At 45.9% G+C, this 15,544-nt stretch overlaps 1 protein-coding gene across 1 annotated transcript in view; it reads right to left on the bottom strand.

Annotated features, from left to right (window-relative positions):
• The window catches only part of LOC119973172 (DDB1- and CUL4-associated factor 1-like), a 149,766-nt gene that overhangs the window by 118,906 nt on the left and 15,316 nt on the right, over positions 1-15,544 (bottom strand). The window contains 3 exon segments of the mRNA XM_038810816.1: positions 3,120-3,196; positions 11,395-11,512; positions 13,514-13,666. Coding sequence (XP_038666744.1) covers positions 3,120-3,196; positions 11,395-11,504 — 187 coding nt within the window. The 5' untranslated portion in view covers positions 11,505-11,512; positions 13,514-13,666.

Genomic DNA, 15,544 nt, shown 5'->3' with positions numbered 1-15,544 from the left:
CTACCGCCCGGTGGCCCTGACATCAGTTGTAATGAAGTGCTTCGAGAGGCTGATCATGAAGCGCATCACCTCCATACTCCCGGAACGCCTTGACCCACTTCAATTCGCATACCGTCGCAACCGGTCCACATCAGACGCCATTTCCCTGGCCCTACACTCATCCCTAGAGCATCTCGAAAACAAGGACTCCTACATCAGACTCCTATTTATTGACTACAGCTCCGCCTTCAACACCATAATCCCAGCCAAGCTCATATCAAAGCTCCAAAACCTAGGACTTGGCTCTCCACTCTGCAACTGGATCCTTGACTTTCTGACCAACAGACCACAATCAGTAAGAATGAACACCAACACCTCCTCCACAATAGTCCTCAATACCGGTGCCCCACAAGGCTGTGTACTTAGCCCCCTACTCTACTCCCCGTACACACACGACTGCATGGCAAAACTTGGTTCCATCTCCATCTACAAGTTTGCTGACGATACGACCATAGTGGGCCGGATCTCGAATAACGACGAGTCCGAATACAGGAGGGAGATAGAGAACCTAGTGGAGTGGTGCAGCGACAACAATCTCTCCCTTAATGCCAGCAAAACTAAAGAGCTGGTCATCGACTTCAGGAAGCAAAGTACTGTGCACACCCCTGTCAGAATCAACGGAGCCGAGGTAGAGATGGTGAGCAGTTTCAAATTCCTAGGGGTGCACATCACCAAAAATCTATCCTGGTCCACTCATGTCGACGCTATCACCAAGAAAGCACAACAGCGCCTTTACTTCCTCCGGAAACTAAGGAAATTCGGCATGTCCACATTAACCCGTACCAACTTTTACAGATGCACTATAGAGAGCATCCTATCGGGCTGCATCACAGCCTGGTATGGCAACTGCTCGGCCCAGGACCGCAAGGAACTTCAGAGAGTCGTGAACACCGCCCAGTCCATCACACGAACCTGCCTCCCATCCATTGATTCCATCTACACCTCCCGCTGCCGGGGGAAAGCAGGCAGCATAATCAAGGATCCCTCCCACCCGGCTTACTCACTTTTCCAACTTCTTCCATCGGGCAGGAGATTCAGAAGTCTGAGAACACGGATGAACAGACTCAAAAACAGCTTCTTCCCCACTGTCACCAGACTCCTAAATGACCCTCTTATGGACTGACCTCATTAACACTACACCCGTGTCTGCTTCATCCGATGCCAATGCTTATGTAGTACATTGTATATATTGTGTTGCCCTATTATGTATTCTCATGTATTTTCTTGTATTCTGTTTAATTCCCTTTTCTTCCCATGTACTGAATGATCTGTTGAGCTGCTTGCAGAAAAATACTTTTCACTGTACCTCGGTACACGTGACAATAAACAAATCCAATCCAATCCAATTGCCGAGCAAAAACTTATAGCTAAATTCCGCACGCATGAGTGCGGCCTCAACCGGGATCTTGGATTCGTGTCGCATTACATTCATCCCCCACCATCTGGCCTGGACTTGCAAAATTCCACCAACTGTTCTGTCTTGAGACAATTCACACCTCTTTAACCTGGGATTATCCCTCTCTCTGGAGCTGTAACGATTTGATTACCTGCTAATGCTCGCATTCCAAGCATTGTCCGGCATCTCTGACTTTGTCTATATAAATGTTTCTGGAACATACCTCTCCATTCACCTGAGGAAGGAGCAGTGCTCCGAAAGCTCGTGTTTGAAACAAACCTGTTGGACTTTAACCTGGTGTTGTAAGACTTCTTACTGTGCTCACCCCAGTCCAATGCCGGCATCTCCACATTGAGATTGTAAGTAGCAGAGGCATAACCATTGATCCTTGTGTCACCCTATTAGTTACAGGCCATTCAACCCTACTTTGTTTTCTGTCCATTAACCAACCCTCAATGCATACTAATATATTGCCATGAGCTCTATTTGTGTAATAAACACTTAAGTGGCACCTTAATCAATTTTTTAAAAAAAATTCAAATCAACTACATCCACTGGTTTCCCCTCAGCGGTCTTGCTAACTACATCCTCAAAACTAAGATTTATCATGGGCGGCACTGTGGCTCAGTGGTGAGCATCACTGTCTCACTGCGCCGAGGAGCTGGGTTACTGTCCATGTGGAGTTTGATCATTCTCCCAGTGTCTGTGTGGGTCTCACACCCACAACCCAACGATGCGCAGGGTAGGTGGATTGGCCACACTAAACTGCCCCTTGATTGGAAAAAAAATTGGAAACTTTAAATTAAAAAAAAACTAAGATTCATCAAAAAATATTTCCCCGCCACAAATCTGTTGACTTGATCAAGCATATGAGTCTTGAAGTGCCCGGTTATCAAATTGTCGCATAATTGATTCCAGCATTTTCCTTATTAATGTCAGGTCAGCTGACCTGCTGATACCCGTTTTCCCTTTCCTACCTTTGAATTGTTGCCTTTGTTACCAATGGGCAAATGCAACTGAGAAACAATGGAGCAGCAGCACAACTACACAATTGGTTATTTGGGAGTTTTGCGACACGAGCCCCACAGAAATCACATGTCCTCTCTAGAAGGGCCAGCACGGTGGCGAGCACTGCTGCCTCACGGTACCAAGGACCCGTGTTCGATCCCAGCCCTACGTCACGGTCAGTGTGGAGTTTTCACATTCTCCCGTGTCTGCGTGGGTCTCACCCCCACAGCCCAAAGATGTGCAGGGTAGGTGGCTAAACTGCCCCTTAATTGGAAAATTTTCAATAATATATACATATAAAAAATAGAAACCATTAGCCACCAAGCGAACTAGAAATGAAGTCCAGTTAATAGTCAGAACTACAATCAGGGAATAATGATGAACTGCTTTCAGAATGCAGCACTAGAGCTCAACTCACTGAATGTTTATTGTTAATCCAAGCTAAACATTTCACCGGACACTAAGTGCAACATTTATCCCAATAATGACTTGTTATACGCATTATACGCGATGTTCGGTTGGATCCGGCTGCTGAATAAGCACATGTATTAGCAAACACTCCGTATTTGTTGGTCTCTGCTATCGCTGCAGTTCAATGGCATGGCAGTTCAATAGATTCGGCCAGAGGATCAGCTGATGCCACTGCAACTATTTAAATGCAAAAGATCAAGCTTACCTGGGTGCCTATCATCAAAGGGATCAGGGTCAGCTTTATGGTACTCCTCAGTCTCCTTCTCAATGAGGTCTGAAATCCTAAAAAGATAAATGAATGTTTTCAGCACAGTATCTGTTTTCAGCACAGTATCTCAGAATACCACCTTCAGGCTTTTTAATGTTACGCCAATATCCCCAGTTAATTAACAAAAGGGAATTCTCTGCGTTAGTGCTTTTCAATCACAAAACGTTTTTCTTTTTAAAAAAAGTATTTTTATTGAAGGGTTTCATTTCAAACAAAAAAAATCAAAAAATACACAATAGTAACATGAAAAACTGATATTTACAAAGTACAGCATTAGAGATAGAAAGAGAAAAGGAGAAGATTCATCAGTTCGCAGTGCAATACTACCGTAATACTGATTGTAAGCGGGTGCAGTGCAAACATTTCTTTCTTTGTGATGGTGTGAATGGATATAACCCCCCCGCAAACGGGTCACGAACAGGTCTTCGAAGACGGTGGTGAACTGCCTCCACTTGAGATGGAACCATTCATCCAACCCCTTATTGGCAAATGTTATTTTTTCCAAGCCACAGGAATCCAATCGGGCAGCTCCAATCTCCACCCGAGCAGTTGTCGTCAGGCTATGAGAAAGGTGAAGGCCCCCCTCCCATCGAGGAGCTCTGGCTGCTTTGATACACCGAAGACGGTCACTAATGGGCATGGCTCCAACCTAATGCCAACGATCTCAGACATGGCCGTGGTCCAGAATCTGGTCAGCCCAGGCAAGACCAGAACATGTGGGAGTGGTTGGCCGGACCCCCCGTCATCGCTGTCACCTGTCTTCCACCTCTGGGAATAACCCGCTCATGCGCGTCCTGCACACCACCTTCAGCTGCGCCAGGCTCAGCCTCACACACTAGGAGGTGGAGTTTGCCGTGTAGTATTTCACTCGAGTCCTCCCGCTATCCTGATGCCTAGTTCTTCCTCCCACTTCTCTCTCGTGACGTCCAGTGGGGCCCTTACCTCCTCCAGCAGTTGTCATATATGTATACACACCTCACCCTCTCCTAATTTGTTTTGTGCTAACAGTCTGTCCAGTAGGGTATATCTGGTTAGCTGGGTGTACTGACGGGGCTTCTTTGCGGGGGAATATTTGGAGATACCGCAGCTCGTTCCTGTTCAGGAGCCATGAAGAAAATGTTTGCACTGTACTAGCTTACAATCAGTATTAATTTAAATTTAAATCACTTATTGTCACGAGTAGGCTTCAATGAAGTTACTGTGAAAAGCCCCTAGTCGCCACATTCCGGCGCCTGTCCGGGGAGGCTGGTACGGGAATTGAACCGTGCTGCTGGCCTGCTTTAAAAGCCAGCGATTTAGCTCAGTGAGCTAAACCAGCCCCTGTGAGCTAAACCAGCCCCTCCCTGTGAGCTAAACCAGCCCCTTTGGTAGTATTGCAGTATTGGTAGTATTGGTAGTATTATGGTAGTATTGCACTGCGAACTGATGAATCTTCTCCTTTTCTCTTTCAATCTCTAATGCTGTAATTTGTAAATATCAGGTTTTCATGTTACTGTTGTGTATTGTTTCTCCGTTAGTTCCCAGGGTTGCTACTCTACTGTCCATATACAGATCTCTGACCCTCAGCAGCAACGCCCCCGCCACCCCACCCATCTCCTCCAGGTTTTTTCACTGATGTCCATCTTGGCTGGGATGAACCTACAGTTTTTGCAGATGGGGGCAGCAACAGACAGGTCTCAGAGTTTGAAGTGGTGTCTGAGCAGGTTCCAGGTTCTTCGCAGGGCTACCACCACAAATCTCATTGCGTACTTGCTGGGGGAAATGGGAGCGAGGCAGTGGCCAGTGCACGCAGGGATGTTCCGATTCAGGAGGACTCTTCCATCTGTACCCATTCCGTCCCCGGCTCCCCCAGCCAACCCCGCGCCCTTTCCATATTTGCTGCCCAGTGGGAAAACAGGAGGTTTGGCAGTGCTAAGCCCCTTGAGCGCCATCTTCGCTGCAGGACGGAATTGCGGATCCAAGGGTTTTTTCCCCATCCGCACAGGCAGACATTAGTTTGTCCACTTTAGTGAAGAAAGATTTGGTGATGAAAATCAGGAGTGATCTAAATATGAAGAGGAACCTTGGCAGTACGTTCATTTTTATTGTCTGCATTCTCCCTGCCAGGGTGAGTGGGAGTGAGTCCCACCTCTGCAGGTCCCTCGTAACCCCCTCTGCCACGTGGACAGGTTCCTGTGCCAGTTTGAATGCCCTCCACCCCACACATCTTTGGGTTGTGGGAGTGAGACCCACGCAGACACGGGGAGAATGTGCAAACTCTCCATGGACAGTGACCCGGAGACGGGATCGACCCGGGTTCCTTGTCACTGTGTGGCAGCAGTGCTAACCACTACGCCACCGTGATGCCCAGGACCCTTAAAGTGATATCCGGCGACTCTGTTAAGTCTTTCAATGATCTGACTAGTGCCTTGGTCTTCATTAAGTCCATAGAGGGCAGGGAGTTGGACTGATATTCTGCAGCTCTGAAAATTTGAAATGCGGACTTTCTCTCCTTGGTTATTTGTCTGATTTCATGGTCATATACCCTGCTTAACAGGTAACATTTGAGCGCTGTAATGAATGTCTTTTTCTTGTCCATAAGTGCTCCAGTGACTATTATTATTCATGGTTGCTGTGCCGTGTGCTAATTATCCACCGTCTTTTATGACTATGTCCTGTCTTTAATCACTTCAGACTGGAATGGTGCCATTGCCAGGAGGTGGGTGCAGATCTTCATGGGGGGGTACTTTTGCCGCCGTTTTTTCCCTCTCCTTGTTGAGGAGGTTGTCTTCAGACGGTAATGACAGTATGGCCGTAGGGTTAGCCCAACTGTCCTCACTTTTGTTGAGGAATGTGCCCGTAGAACTATTGTGATCATGATTCTTTTGTTCTTTTTTATTATCTTGAATTTTTCATGCTGTTGACTATATCCTGTATAGAAACAGACAGGTCTGTTATCCAAGAGAAGAACACGTTAGTTATATTCTGGTGCCTCTGATGTTGCTTAAGATGAGAGGGGTGGTGAGGTATTATGGCGAATGCGGTGCAAAAATTCTATCCTATTTTATTTCTGGTGGTCTATGCAATACTATATCCAATTTTAAACTTTGTTCTTAGAATGTGCAGGGAATTCATCACCCTATTAAAAGAAAAAAGATCCTTTCTTTTCTTGAGGAGGAGAAAGTGGACATAGCCTTATTACAGGAGACTTACTTGGATGACAAGGAGTGCTTATAGTTAAGGCGAGAATGGGGTAGGGAAGGTCTTTTTTGCTTCCTTCTCGGCAAATACCAGGGGTGAGGCAGTTTTGGTCAACAAGAACAACCCCTTCAAAATGGAGACTTGTTGTGTTAAGGTTATGGAAGACAGGTATGTGACTGTCCGAGGGCTTAGTACATGGAGAAACTGACTCAATAATGAATGTATATGGCCCACTGCACCACCCCCTGGAGTTAATCACAAATGGTTTTTCGGACTGTGGGGTTGGCCTCGGCCAACTCTTTTGTAGGTGAAGAATTTAATTGTCATCTGAACCCCATGATGGACAAGACCCAGCTACGAGAAATGCCCTCACTCTGTAGGTTAGAGTGCTGGCCTCAGTGTGAGGAAATGGGATATCTGGACATCCTGGAGGTAGGGATTTTTCTTTTTTCTCAGACCTTCATCAATGTCACACTAGAATAGATTTTTTTTGTGCCCAGGGCTATCATAAATTTAGTGTCCTCTTGCTCTATGCAAAGCATTTTAATCTCTGGCCATGCTCCCCTTTTCCTGGGATTTTTGCTTGAGGGCTCACTCTGCAGGTCATGGTAGTTTGACACCTCTCTGCTTAGGGATAAATTACTTATTATATATTTTAAGAAGGAGTTTGAGCTTTTTTTACTCTGTCAATTCCCTTTCTGATGTCCCTCCATCCACTTTGCAGTTGGTTATTTCATACACAACTAACAAAAGGCAGACAATGCTGGAGAGCCTACACTGGTTGGAGGTTTGCTTGGCCGAGGTAGAGGACAAGTACAGGAGGGCTCCTAACAAGCAATTGCTGAAGGAGGTCAACGTAACCAAGGTGGCTTTTGATTCTTTGTTGACACAGCAGGCCGAGCGACGTCTAAGGTTAATGAAGCAAAAACTACAAATTTGGGAATAAGCCAAGTAGGTACTTGGCCCTTTAGGCTAAGAAGAGGGCTGACACAAGGACAATCCCCTCTATGTGGAACTAAGTGTGGGGGTGAAGAGGTTAATGTAAACTGAAGATATTAACGGGGCATTCAGGGCTATCCATGCTGAATTATACAAATCTGGTGACGCGGTGGTACGCATGGAGCATTTCTTTTCTTCCTTCGAGTTCCCAGTGAGGATCTGCGCTTGGCCCTTGGTGCTCCTAAATCTGTGGTCATCAAGGAGCTTCAGCCAGGGAAAGCTCCAGGGTCAGATGGGTTTGGCCGTTAGTTTTACAGGGAGTTTAAGGATCGGTTAATGGAACCTTTGGTTGGTTTTACTGTTGCTCCTTTTGAGGTAGGTCTGCTGCCACCAATGCTTCTGGAGGCAAACATTTCCCTGACCTTGAAGACAGGAAGGGACCTGGCACCATGTGCCTTCTACAGGCCAATCTTGCTTCTGAATGTTGATTTGAAGTGTCTAAGGTACTGGCGAGGCGTTTTAGAGGGAGCTGTACTGATGATTGTCCGGGAGGATCAGACTAGGTTTTCCAAAAGATTTGTACATACTGTATAGTTGATTGCTGGGAAATGTGTTTCCTGGATGTGTTGTAACCTTTTTTTGATACATAAAATAAAATAAAATTTAAATAAAAGCGTAGGCTTCCAGTAACAACGTTAGACCATTATTGAATGTGATCCAGGCAGGCTGGTGATCTCCTTGGATGTGGAGGAAGCCTTTGATTGAGTGGTGTGGAATTATCTGGTGTACACACTGCAGAGATTTGGGTTGGGTGAGGAATATATACAAGTAGGTTCAGATGCTGTATCATAGACCCTTGGCGACAGTACTTTCAAATGGCTTTAGTCAGAGAACTTTGGCTTGCAGAGGGGCCAGACAGGGGAGTCCCCTGTCCTGCCCCCCCCCCCCCCCCCCTGCTGTTTGCATTGACATAGAACTGCTTACAGAGGCTATTAGGCAGGACCCCTTGATATTGGATTGGTCTGTGCGGAGAGGCAGGAGATTACACTTTATGTGGACGATGTGCTGCTGTTTGTGTCACAAGTCGGATGTCTCAGTTCCTGCTATTGCTGATGTGGTGAATAGATTTAGTGCCTTCTCCGGGTGTAAGAATAATTTGACAAGATGGGAGGCTATGCTGATGGAAGAGCTGAGGGACAAACCCCCCCCCTGATGGGAGAGCTGAGGGACAACCCCCCCCCCCCCCCCCCCCCAAATTTTCCTTTTAGGCGATCCTGTCCACGTTGGGGTTCAAGTACCTGCGCGTTACAATTACTCCTTCTTTTCGGCAGTTATATGGGGATAACCTTCCTCAGGTGATTGCTTCTATTAGTAGGTCTGACCCGTTGGTCTTCCCTGCCAGTCTCATGGCTGGGTAGAACTGCCTTGATTAAAATTAATGCGTGCCGAGATTTCTATTCCCCTTGCAGATGTTGGCTATCTTGTTGCCAGCTAGAGTTTTTGAGGAGATTGATGGAATGATTAGTTTGTTTATTTGGAATAAGAAGTCTCGTCTAAAGATCACCAAGCTGCAGCTCCCAGGTTCCAAGGTGGGTTTGGGTGTCCCGAATATTGCGCTATATCAACTGGCCTCTGACCGTAGACTTATAAAGGGATTGGGTTAGGAAGGACCACCCCCCCCCATTTGGCTCGATGTTGAAGCAGAGTTTGCCCTTTGCAGGTCTTGTTATTTCATGGAGACATTAGGGCGGGTTCTGCTAGATGCAAAAATCCTATTATTGTTTAGTGCGTGAAGAATTGTCCACCAATCAAAAGGCAATGTAAACTGACTTCCGCTCTTTCTCCCTTCAAGGGCAACCCGGACTTCCCACCAGGTCTTATGGATCATGGATTCGATACTTGGAGAGAGGGGGAGGGGGAGGCATTTGTAGGTTGGGAGATATGTTCAGTGATGCCTCCTCGTCACCCTTTGAGCAGCTATGCCAGCAAATTGACATACGAAGACATTCCTTTGTTAAATGTTTGCGACTCAGATTTTATTCTGAATAAGGCAGTCCTGTGTGTTAACTCCTCTAATTGCAAGGTGGAAAAAAAATGCTGATATCTAAGAGCCTAGACAAGTGATTAGTAAGTTCTATAATACCTTGTGTTCTAGATCCTGTGTTAGTACATTGGGTACCTTGCAGTCATGGAAAAAAGACTTGGCAATTAAATTGATGAGGAGACATGGGGTATATTATGGGATTATACCAATAAAATTTTGGTTTGCAATAGAATGAAGGAGACTTGGTTTTAGATAACACACTATTTGCATATCATGCCTCATGAGAGACACAGGTTTGATCCTGCTATATCCTCAATGTGCCTAAAGTGCCTGGTAGTCGAGGGTGATTATATACACTGCGTATGGACCTGTGTTAAGGTTCAATCCTATTGATCTAGAGTAGTTAGGAAGCTCGAGAGGATATTTGACAGAGCAGCAGAGCTTACTCCTTTGTTCCTAATTCAGAGTCTTCCAGATGGGAGAATGTTGGACATTACTGAAAAAAAGACTACAACATCCTAACTTTTGCAGCTCCTGGATCAGCAACAAATATCCTTCAATTTATAACTGGCATAAATTAGTCATGGAATGTATCCCTTTTTTAAAAATGTATTTATTATAAATCTCATGGAATGTATCCCTGCGGAATTCTTGACGTATGTGATCGTCCCAATTCCAAAGTTTGGGACTCCTGCCTCAAATTTATAGGCTCCGTCTTGTCTGCCTACTCCTGTTGGGTTTTCCTTTAGCAATATTTCAAGTCTTATTTTCGCAATATTTTAAGCCATGCGGCCTGGGATGTTGTCAGATTTAATTTATATAGCTGTTTCCTTTTCCTCCACCCTCTTTTTTTTTCCTGATTGACCCGGTATTAAAACTGGAGGCACTAATTCACAAAGTCTGGTGTCCTAAAGTCACCCCATCATGTTCATTCTTATATTTGTAATAATTGTTGTGTATTGTACCTGTTTTGCATTGTGTTATTTGCAAAAATTTTTAAAAACCTAGTGAAAAGTATACATTTAAAAATCTGGAATTAAAAGTCTAATGATGATCATAAAACCATTGTTGAATGTCCTTCAGGGAAGGAAATGTACCAGTCTTACCTGGTCTGGCCCACATGTGACTCCAGATCCACAACAATGTGGCTGTCTCTTAAATGCCCCCTGAAATGGCCTACCTAGCATGCAGCTAAAGAGCAATGAGGGATGAGCAATAAATGCTGGCACAGCCAGCGACACTCACATCCCATGAATGAATTAAAAAAATAATTCACATTGCAAAGTTTTAGTCACGCCAAAAATTGACCTAATTCCAACGTGATCAACCAAGCTTGTGTTTTTAAATGAGAACTTTGCTACTTGTAATGGTGACAGCTTAGTGGGAAATTGAAAGCTTTCCATTGTGGCGAGTCAGTGGTGGCATCAAGCACTCGCAGGTGTTGTTTCCACAATTAGATGTAGAATAAAGCTCCTTCTATTGTTTTGTGGGTTATCTCGTGGCCTAATTTATTCTGAGGAGGTTTCCCTCTAGACGAGTGACTGAGGTCTGACTCAAGTAGGTTTCTTCAAAACGACTTTATTTACACTATGTACATGAAAAGCTACGAAGTAAGTGCATCTCACTTTCGTGCAGACTATTCCATCTTCGTTCCACAGTCTCTATCTCATGAGTGCTGATGTCACTGTTACACCATGATGCACATCACTGTTTCATTACCATGTCTATTAACCCATTGTACCACATCTACAATCCCCAGTAACCTTAAAATGCTGACCTTGCTAGCGACATGCAAGAAAAAGATAATCCCTCAGGCACACTCTCCCAAACCCAAATTGAGCGGGTCTTGACTCCTCCCCATCTGTGGTACAAACATTGCTGCCCCCCCCAACAAACTACCCCCAGTCCATCGCATCTTACCACCCCCAGCTGCTGCATTCAATTTTACAAAGTACTTTAATCTAAATAAAACTAACATTTTGCCTCGCGAGTCTGAACTTTCAGCCTCTACACTCCTATTGAGGAATTCAACCAGTTTAATCCGCTTACTTGGTCAAGACAGGAACAACATTCTGCCCGTTGTTGTTCTCCCTCTCCCACTGCTCCAGTAATGAAGTGAGCTCGGCTTTGGAATCAACATTTGCAGTAACAGAAGCCATTGCTGAGCCTGGTGAGAGGACAGAGAAAGAGACCATAAAAATTGTTAGGCACACTAGATCACACTCTTTCCCTTCCCACTTCACTTCATATAAAATACTGATCTTTGAGATGGAATTTTAATTCCATGCGATTTAGGGGAGCCCACACAAAATATTGTCCATTTTATGTACTAATACAACACCACAAAGATAGGTGCAAAAGCTTTGGTATTCCAGCAGTTATGTGTGTTGCCCAAGTCAACAAAGTTCGAACCAAGGATCAAACTTTCACCCACGAATTTCCCTCAATGATCGCAGGGTTGATCATTTAGACCCTCTTCCCACCCCCCAAAAAAATCTGCATTGCCCCCATCTGGTCAAAGTCCGTTTAAACACCAATGTGGATTAATTGCACTTTAGCAGACTAGACTGAAACATACGGCAATAAAAATGTTACCCATTACCTGTAGGGACAGTCAATGCAGAGCTCACCCTCCAGCTCCAGCAAGTTGCTCAGAGAGAACTGCATTGTAAAATAGCTCTGGAATGGTTTGCAGCTCAGCCTCTCAGCAAATACTCAGTCATAGGCCCTTCTGTGGGTTATGGATGAAACCAAGGTCCCTCACCACCTCCTCCATCTCCCCAACCAATGGCACCATCATCTTAGTTTCTACACCTGAAGAGGTCTTTACTGTACAGTAAAGTAGAAACTGCACAGGTGAGAATGAATATTCCAGGATGAGCACACCCAGCTGCAAATAGAAACATAATTCCAAGGCAGAACCCCTCCCCCATGATCTACACCACATTAGGCATGGTTTTCAATTTGGATAACATTTTCTAAAATCACATCTGAAAGATGTGAGCCTCAGATCCAGTCATCCACACATACTTTTTCCATAGAATTCCTACAGTGCATCTATCGAGTCTATAACAACCCTTCAAAAGAGCATCCTATTCTCCATAGGCTCACTACCTGCCCCACCCCCATAACCTGCACATCATTGGACTGAGAGAGAAAATCCACGCAGACATGGGAGAACGTGCAAACTCCACACCGACAGTCACCCAAGACTGGAATCGAACCCAGGACCCTGGCGCTGTGAGGCAGCAGTGCTAACCACTTGCCACCGTGCCACCCAGGTTCTTCCATTTCATTATTCTGCAATGTTCTTAATTCATTGCTTCAAATTACTCCCAGCATTAGCCACAGAGCCATTGTGCCACCCACACAAAGGCAAAGAGAATTATATTTTATAGTTTAGTCGAACACAGCACAATGGCTGCACAACCCATCATAACACTTTACCAAAACCACATTAACAACCCTGTTATTAGAGCAAGTACTTGAAATTATATAGTGCCTCTAACATGCGATAAACATCCCAAGATGCTTCACAGGAGTATTATCAGACAAAACGTTGACATCCGCCAATATCAGGAAAAATGACCAACGGTTGGTCAAAGAGAACTAGAGAAACAGGGGGGGGCTTACAGAGGGAATTTGAGTTCCGGCCTTGGCAGCTGAAGATGAATGGAGGAGTGATGAAAATCGGGCACATGCAAGAGGCCAGAACTGGAAAAGCATAGAGCTTTTGAAGGATTGTAGGGCCAGATGAGGTTAGAGACAAAGAATGATGAGGCCATGGAAGGACAAAAGGATGAGAGCTTTAAAATCAAAGTTGCCAGACTGGGAAATTAGTGAGCACAAAGGTGGTGGACCTGAGCGAATTAGGATACATGCAATTTAGGACAAACCCAAGTTCAAGGAGGAGCAAGGTGTGAGATCAATCAGGAGTGTGTTAGAATAGTTGTGTATATATAGAAAATGCTTGAGAGAGATGAGAACAGCAGCTTATTTCAGACTGGATTAAGATGGGCAATGTTAAAGGTGGAAGCAGTCTTCTCTTGGTGATGGTATGGCAAAGGAAGCCTAGCGCAGGGTTAAATAGAAAACCAAGCGGAATTAATTTTCTATCGTGTGTGGATGGAGGACAATCTGTAAAATAAAGCTCCCAGTAGCTGATTACCTGTATAACGCGACGTGGCACTTCAAGGGTGCCACCAAATGATCAAGTGACTGTAAATGATGCTCGAGTTCAACTCTTCAGGACTTGAGGGCATAATTCAGACTGACACTCCAGTGCTGTTACATTGTCTCTCAGACAAGACGTCAGACAAACCTGTACAGGTGAAGGAAAAAACCTTTATGGCAATATTCAAATAAGAGCAGGACATTGATCCATCAAGCAATATCAAAGTAGATTAACTGGTCACTTTTCACATTACTCTATGGGCGATCATATTGCATTCAAACTGGCTCCATTTCTCTCTACATTACAACAGTGACTATACGTCCCAAGTAATTAGTTAGATGCAAAGCTCTTTGGAATTTACCAGTGGATATACTGCATAAATGCAATTTCTTTCACATTACTAGCTTTTCCTTACGAGTACTCGGTGTTAGATGTTGCAACTGCTGCCTGTTCAGAAAAAAGGATTAATTGAATGTAACGGTTTCTGTTTAAAGAGTTTTGGTAGCGTGGGGATGAGGTCGGGGAAACAATGGGAATGAGACAGGTGGGCGCCGGAGTGATGAGTCACCGGGCTAGCAGATTGGCTAGTCAAGGGAGTCAGGTGGGGGGGGGGGGGGAAATACAGCCAATGGATGGCAGGGGTGGGGCTACCGGGGGATGTTGCCGGGGGGGGTGAGTTATTCTGCTGACGTGGGAGGGATCTGAACGAGGTAATGGAAAGGAGGTCGGGGTTGGAGGCAGCCAAGAATGGCGCGGTGCACGGGCCAGGGGCGGGGCCCAAGAAAGGTTATGGCTGACTGGCGTGGGGGGGTTGTGCCCCCCAACCAGGCTGACCACCTGGAATGTCAGGGGACTAAATGGGCCAGTTAAAAGGGCACGTGTATTCGCGCAGCTGCGGGCTCTGAGGGCGGACGTAATTATGTTACAGGAGACACATCTGAAAGTGTCTGACCAAACTAGGCTAAGGAAGGGCTGGATCAGCCAGGTCTTCCACTCGGACTTGGATGCCAATGCCAAGTCCAAGGGGGTAGCAATTATGATCAATAAGCGGGTTCAATTTGAGGCGGAAGGCGTAGTCGCAGACAGGGGGGGGGGGCAGATACCTGATGGTAAGGGGCAGACTGGAGGGGAGAAGAGTGGTGCTGGTGAACATATCTGCTCCGAACTGGGACGACGTGGACTTTATCAAAAGAGTGCTGGGGAAGATCCCGGACCTGGACTCGTGTAGGTTGATAATGGGGGGGGGCGGGGGTGTAATACAGACCAATCTCCCTGATCAATGTAGACGCCAAGCTCTTGGCGAAGGTCTGGTGATTAGAATTGAGGACTGCGTACCGGAGGTGATTGGGGACGATCAGACAGGGTTCGTGAAAGGCAGGCAGCTGACAGCTAACTTGAGAAGACTGCTTAATGTGATCATGATGCCCCCAACGGGCAAGGAGGTAGAGGTAGTGGTGGCAATGGACGCTGAGAAGGCCTTCGATTGGGTGGAGTGGGGCTATCTGTCAGAGGTGCTCGGACGGTTTGGGTTCGGGGAGGGACTGGTGAATTGGGTCAGACTACTGTACCAGGCCCCAAAAGCTAGCGTTAGGACGAACAGGGTAGTGTCAGATTATTTCAGACTACATCGCGGGACCAGACAGGGATGCCCACTCTCCCCGTTGCTGTTGGCGCTGGCCATAGAGCCGTTGCCGATTGCGTTGAGAGCTGCAAAGGGATGGAAGGGAATGGCCAGGGGCGGGGTGGAACATAGGGTTTCTCTCTATGCGGACGACCTGCTCCTGCACGTGTCGGACCCTCTGGTCGGGATGGAAAATATACTGGAAACACTGATGAAGTTCGGCCGGTTCTCAGGGTACAAATTAAATATGGCCAAGAGTGAGATGTTTGTGGTGCAGGCAAGGGGCCAGGAGAATAGACTGAAGGAGCTGTCATTTAGGCTGGTTGAGGAAAGTTTCAGGTACTTGGGGATACAAGTGGCACGAGTCTGGGGCAGGTTGCACAAGTTGAATTCGACCAGGGTGG

This window comes from Scyliorhinus canicula, chromosome 11, assembly GCF_902713615.1.
Source record: "Scyliorhinus canicula chromosome 11, sScyCan1.1, whole genome shotgun sequence".
NCBI lineage: Eukaryota > Metazoa > Chordata > Chondrichthyes > Carcharhiniformes > Scyliorhinidae > Scyliorhinus > Scyliorhinus canicula.
This window is presented reverse-complemented; position numbering and strand designations above follow the sequence as displayed.